Source organism: Solanum stenotomum, chromosome 5 (genome assembly GCF_019186545.1).
Source record: "Solanum stenotomum isolate F172 chromosome 5, ASM1918654v1, whole genome shotgun sequence".
In the NCBI taxonomy this organism is placed as follows: Eukaryota; Viridiplantae; Streptophyta; class Magnoliopsida; order Solanales; family Solanaceae; genus Solanum; species Solanum stenotomum.
The window spans coordinates 61,518,794-61,525,143 of NC_064286.1; the positions used below are offsets into that span (position 1 = coordinate 61,518,794).

The window sequence follows — 6,350 nt, forward strand, 5'->3', positions numbered from 1 at the left end:
GAATCATCTATCTTTTCCTTGGTTCAAACTGTCTATTAGTTCTCTGTTTTAAAGTTTCTGAACCAAAGGGTGATATTAAGATCTAGGACTACTCGAGTTATCAGAGCCACCGTTTTACTTGTATATTCTTCTGATAAGAAGGAAATAGAGAGATTGTCGTCTTAGTTTAGCCATTTGAAGGGTCTTTCTATTGATGAAGGGAGAAAAAAAGAAGAAGAGAACTTGTACTCTACAAATTCCGACATCAAACAATTAAAATGTCACATATTTCTTAATACTTCATAATGTCTAACTTGGACATTGAAAGCAAGACAAGAATCTGTGGGAAAAGTAGCTTTTATGTTGACTCTCACTTGTTCCAATTTGTTTGTAGGCGGGATTACAGACAAGGATGGGACAGTGGTGGGAAGGAATTCCTATCCTTACATCTGCAGTAGTGGTTGTTTGTGGGATAATATACTTGGTTTGCCTTCTGGTTGGGTATGACTCATTTGCTGAAGTATGCTTCTGGCCATCTGCTGTAATTTCTCGATTTCAAGGTAGGTTCACTTATAGTTCTGTTTTTCCTTCCTAAAAAAAACAAGGTGTACATATATAGTGCTTCTGATACATCAAAATGTGCCTGTTAAAAAGAAATCCTGCCTGCACTCAAATTACTCTATTCTTAGTGGAAAGATTAATTTGATGGAATCTTGTCAACTATTTGAGGATAATTATACATTGCTATTGCTTAGTGATCATTGATGAGTTGTTTGGGGGGTGGGTTCACTTATAGTGCTGCTTTCCCTTCCTAAAAAAACAAGGTGTACATATATAGTGCTGCTCATACATCAAAATGTGCCTGCACTCAAATACTCTATTCTTAGCTGAAAGATAAATTTGATGAATCTTGTCAACTATTAGGATAATTATACATTGCTATTGCTTAGTAATCATTGATGAGTTGTTTGGGGGGTGGGGGTGGGGTGGGGGGAGCAATGTGGCTTGGGTGGTTATTTGAGTAGGAACTACTTTCTGCCTATCAATTGATCAATTTCTTTAGTTGTTCACTTTCTTTTGAAGACTTTGGAACCTTACTCTTTCATGTAATTTTACTCATCTCTTCTCATGCATTTGCCATGCGTGGCTATGAATTGATCAATTTCTTTAGTGGCCTATGAATGAGCTATCTTTCTTGCTCAGTTTCCAACTCATGATACATAGCCATTGTAATAATTTTCGTATTCATCATACATTATTGATGAATCACATAATTCAACTTTGATTTACTGGCTCTGTAGTGCATGAAAATCTTTTGTGGAGCTATAATTTTGATATCATTTCTTTCCTTTGTCATATTTAGCATAACTTTGCACTCCTATTTTTTGACACTGATTTTAATTTTGTGTTTCTGTTGCAGTTTACAGGATCTTTACCTCAATTCTGTTTCATGGTTCTCTACTGCATGTTCTGTTTAATATGTTAGCTTTGGTCCCTTTGGGCTCAGAGCTGGAGAGGATTATGGGATCAGTGCGCCTGTTATATATAATTGTTCTGTTGGCCGTTAGCAATGCCTTACTCCATCTTCTTATAGCATTGTTGGTTGCCCATAATCCCCTTCATCCTTATCCATACTTTATGGACGAGTGTGCTATAGGTTTCTCGGGGATCTTATTTTCAATGATTGTGATGGAGACAAGTCTAAGTGGGGCCCAAACTAGAAGGTTTCGCTTTCCTGTTTTTGGATCGGATTTCCTCTTCTTAAATCATTAAATTATTACTTTTCCTTGTTCCCTTCCCTTTGTACAAGTTTAAAATTCCTTTTATAAATCAGTGATCTTGTATATGCATGTTATATATGAGCATAGACAGATACACAAAAAAATGTTCGACATTAGATGTGAATGGTTACATTAGAATTTAGATCAATTATTAGTTGTTGGAATCATGTGTTTGCTAATGTGAGTTTGCCTTTTTTCTTTTTGCAGTGTGTTTGGGCTTTTTAATGTGCCTGCTAAATGGTAACTAGTTTACTTTCCGATAATTGTAAGTTTGTTTTATTTTTTGTATTGTGTGCATCTTATGCTATAATGTTTTGATTATTTTTTCACTAGGTATGCATTGATCTTACTGGTGGTATTTCAGCTTGTTATGACTAATGTTTCCTTACTTGGACATCTTTGTGGTATTTTGTCTGGATTTGCATGTAAGTTACTTCCATTATGCTGGACCCTCTTCAAGTTTTCCAAATTCTATTCTATGTCATTTGTGGTATCATGATAATTATGTGAACAATCTTTATATATTTGTGATCGCTTATCTTATAATTCTTTTTCTTTTTTCCTTCTCTTTCTTGATGGTACCAGATACATATGGATTGTTCAATGTCTTAATACCTGGGACTTCTTTCTTCTCGGCTATTGAATCTTCCACTTGGCTAGTAAGTTCCTAAGAAACGATATCAAGATATTCCGATATTTCTTATTGGACCACTTGCGTGCTCAACTTGGAGTTATAAAGTGATGTGAGCATCACCCTTCTGATTGACCTTGCTTGTTTGTTTGCTTCTTTTCGTTGATGTTAACTTCCCACTTTGGCTTGTTGGCATCTTGTAGACAATTAATTCTTAAAGAGGACAAAGAATAAGTTAAGCCTATGGTCAATGTATGGTCAAGGCATTTGCATCATAAATGTTCACAAACAGAGACACCACTAACAGCATCACAGGGAGGGGATGAATATTTTAATCCAAACTGGTCTGTAGTGTTAACCAAGAGAAAGGATGAAGTGGTTGCATTTTAGTTAATACAAGAAAGCATCGCCTCGTTTTTCCTGCTGCCCTGGGTTGCTTGTCCTAGGAGATGACTAAGTCATTAAGTAGATTCTGCTTCTTTTAAGTCCTTATGCTGATGGCTGATGCTATATGTTCTCTACTCTAAAATCCCAAAAACAAGTTTCTAAGTAGGCCATATTATTTCTCTTGTTCATTCTTTTCTCAATTGTTAAATGTAAAATCTGACTGGAATAACACTCAAAAGAGTGTACTAGAGCCCAATAAGTTGATAAGCGAAGACCAGAAAATAATGAACTCCGCGAGACTTACATTTTATAGCTGTAAAAAAGAATTAAAAATATAAGGCATTTGCATGTGCCCATTTCACAAAAAAGGTGAATGGGGTATCTTTTCTCCCTTTTGATTGTGAAACCAGTTAATGTTCCATTGGGTTATGTACATTTAACTTGAACAAAAGAAAAATTTGTTTTGCTCATTGTATTGTTATATTGAAAATTTGGATCATCATATAATACATTTTTAGTGGTTGAGCCATGCTTTCTCCAAGGCACATCAAAACCCTTGCCCACCTTAAAATTTCATTTGTTTGGTTTCAATAACATAGTGAAATTTGCAAAATACTTATATATTTCTATCTTCTGGCAGTCAACTTGTGTGAGGAGACCAAAGTTTATTATGTGCACTGGTGGTAATGGTGCCGGATACCTACCCACACATTCAAATCAAACAGTGACCTCCAGGTGGATCTTGTTCTTTACTTTAGTCGAATCTTACTGATTTAATCTGAGCATGTGCAAAAGTAGTGACGGTTCTTCCTTTCAGAAGTGGAGTGCTTTCTGGAAATATTTGGGAGAACCTTTCTTCGTGGATGCCACAGAGAGAGAGCTCTCTCTCTGCTCAGGTATGACAGATTATTGAGACTTACTTATCCGTTATGTCCCATTGACTGGTCTAAATTAGAAAGAGTTGAGAGGCTATCATGTCTTCCTTTTCTTGTCAGCAGAAATTTCTTTTCTTCTTGAGTAGAGAAGATAAAGCTGCAATGGCGCATGATCTATAATGGGTTGTGAACAAGGGGAAATTGATGCCATTTTATATCTGTGTATTGATGAGTCTCGCATATGTATTAATCAACCCTTCTCCTGAAGAATTCCCAACTACACAACTGCTTAATAGTTGCTACTTACCTAGTTCTCTTGTCTGTGTGCCCTAATGTATAAATAAGAACAAAAATCATGGATTATAATGCAGTTAAAAGTCTCTTAAGTTAATAATTTGTTCAAATTGCAGCCGGTGACAGATGATAGCAGGTTTCCTGGGAGAGGAAGAACTCTGAGTTCCCAGACCACCACCGGAAATCATGATTCAACATTACAGTCTAGGCTCCTGGATGGTAGCAGCAGCCCTGAGCGTAGTTCACCTACAGCTACAATAGGTGGAGAGCGGAGCTTAGCTGGAAGGTGCTAGAAACAGACTGTTGTTACGTTAATAATCATATCAATTTAGTATTTGACTAAATCATTGCTCGGTGCACTACGACAGATTTGTTTTTAGTTACATTTTCACGTGCTGCTGAGACTGCTCTCTGATTGAATGATTAGCTGGAAAACAAGGTGTTTAAATTGGTTAATCCAGTAACCAAGTTTAAGTTATATCGCTACAGATAGGAAAAGCTGGATTTTCTTCAATGCGTTCACAAAACTACAATTCCTATGATTCGTTTTTTTCACTTATAGTTTCTTCTGAATTTTCTGATTTCTATCTTGATCAAAGTAAAGCCTCCAATTCCCATAATTACCTGACATTCTTATTGTGGGTCAAGCTTGAATGCATGATAGCTCAACTTTATTGTTAAAACCTAAGAGCTTAGTGTCTGTGATTTGCTCTAAACACCATTATATTTTGATTCTGTGTGACATCTCAGACTATCAGCAGTAGATACTACCGCCACAGCTACCAGACCGCTAGGACAGCAGGTATAAGATTTGAACTTCGACACTTGCTGAGGGTTTATGTTTACCATCATTCATGCTAAAATTATCTTTGAATATAGGCTTCCATTCCCTCAGATGAAGAAGTTCAGAAACTTGTTGCAATGGGCTTTGAGAAGGTACAGTTGTTTGAATGCATCATTTCCTTATAATTCGAGGAACACAATTCTTATCAGTTATCACAGCTTTCTGAGATTTACCTTGCAAATTAACTTCTGGATCGCTAACAATCTTGGAATCTCAGACACAAGTAGAAGTTGCATTATCAGCAGCTGAAGGGGACTTGAATGTTGCTGTGGAAATTTTAATGAGCCAACAGGTACTTCTTTTCGGGTGTTGTAATCCCAGTCATAAAGGGGCTTATTATTCTTCTTAACGGATCTTTCAAATGCCTCATATGCAGGGTTAATATGAAATGCTATCATCAGATATCATCAACATTTGACTCAAAAAGCCGAGGCTCTGCAAAACTAGTAATCTAATTCCTCGAGCCCTGGTTGTTTTCCTCTTCTTCTTTTTGTTGTATATATTCTTACAGCAAATTTACGCAATTCTTAGAGAGAAGGAAGACCTTAGTGTATGATTTACGCCTAATCCACATAAAACAGAGATGAATTGTATATCTACCTTCATGATTTTAGATGCTGCAATATCAATGAATCATTTTATATTTTCTTATCCTATATCCAATGTGAGAATGAGTCTTTTTTCTCTTCTTTTAATTACAATCCTGTGCAAGTATCTTTCTTTCCTCTTTGACTTGTAGGTATTCTCTTTTCCTCAAGATTTTGGTCTAAACAGGAGTTTCAACTCTGCTAGTTGTACACATTACAAGAGCAATTTTATCTTGTCGTGTAAGCTTGGGGGCTTTAATGTTGTCACTGACTATGAGTTATACTATTAGACTAAAAGCACTGCTAAATGAGCCCTCAGGGTTTTGGTTCCACGCGGCAAAAGATAGAACAACGCCCATGGTGTATGATTGATCCTATACGAGTGTGAATCTTGATAGTGAACCAAGTTCGATGTTGTTGTAAGATTAGATAAGATCCTACATCGTAAGTTCGAATCTTGATAGTGAACCACACACCAGTGTTAGTGAATCCTCTTCCTAAATCACAACTACTCACTTTACAATGTATAAATATATATACAACATGTCAGTGTATCTCATAAGTGGTGTCTAGAGAGAATGGTGTTTATTTGGAAAGGTATCTCGCAAGTGGAGTCTAGAGAGGGTGGTAGATAAAGAAGCCGCTTCTGATAGACTCCGAGTCAAATGTTCAAAGTAAACGTTCCTTCCCACATCGGTTTGGTGAACTATTTTACTTCTCTTAATATGCAACTCTCGAGCATAAACAAAGCAATCAGATCACATGTTGACGTGAATGGGCTGTAACCCATCCTATGGATTGCGTAAGGCCCAGGAAAGTCCCCGGGCCCATAACCGCAGAGATGCGGGCTCAGAAATGAGTTATGCTTCATGGGCTGGAGTCCAAATCTCATAAATGGGATTGGGCTGAGACGAGGTGGAGCTATGATTCCAGCCCAGAAAAGCCCAATTGGCCAATAAAACAGTTATTCAC

General features: G+C 36.9%; 2 protein-coding genes across 3 annotated transcripts in view; one reads left to right on the top strand and one right to left on the bottom strand.

The window, feature by feature from the left end:
• Nucleotides 1–5,447, top strand: part of LOC125864938 (rhomboid-like protein 15) — a 71,920-nt gene extending 66,473 nt beyond the window's left edge. For both annotated transcript variants that reach the window (XM_049545073.1, XM_049545072.1), the window contains exons 3-14: nucleotides 374–539; nucleotides 1,400–1,703; nucleotides 1,968–2,000; nucleotides 2,094–2,185; nucleotides 2,346–2,419; nucleotides 3,419–3,513; nucleotides 3,596–3,674; nucleotides 4,064–4,233; nucleotides 4,698–4,749; nucleotides 4,827–4,883; nucleotides 5,009–5,083; nucleotides 5,168–5,447. In XM_049545073.1, coding sequence (XP_049401030.1) covers nucleotides 374–539; nucleotides 1,400–1,703; nucleotides 1,968–2,000; nucleotides 2,094–2,185; nucleotides 2,346–2,419; nucleotides 3,419–3,513; nucleotides 3,596–3,674; nucleotides 4,064–4,233; nucleotides 4,698–4,749; nucleotides 4,827–4,883; nucleotides 5,009–5,083; nucleotides 5,168–5,173 — 1,203 coding nt within the window. In that variant the 3' untranslated portion in view covers nucleotides 5,174–5,447. The remainder of the gene's footprint in view (nucleotides 1–373; nucleotides 540–1,399; nucleotides 1,704–1,967; nucleotides 2,001–2,093; nucleotides 2,186–2,345; nucleotides 2,420–3,418; nucleotides 3,514–3,595; nucleotides 3,675–4,063; nucleotides 4,234–4,697; nucleotides 4,750–4,826; nucleotides 4,884–5,008; nucleotides 5,084–5,167) is intronic.
• The window catches only part of LOC125864940 (tropinone reductase 1), a 116,426-nt gene that overhangs the window by 36,619 nt on the left and 73,457 nt on the right, over nucleotides 1–6,350 (bottom strand). The window lies entirely within an intron of this gene.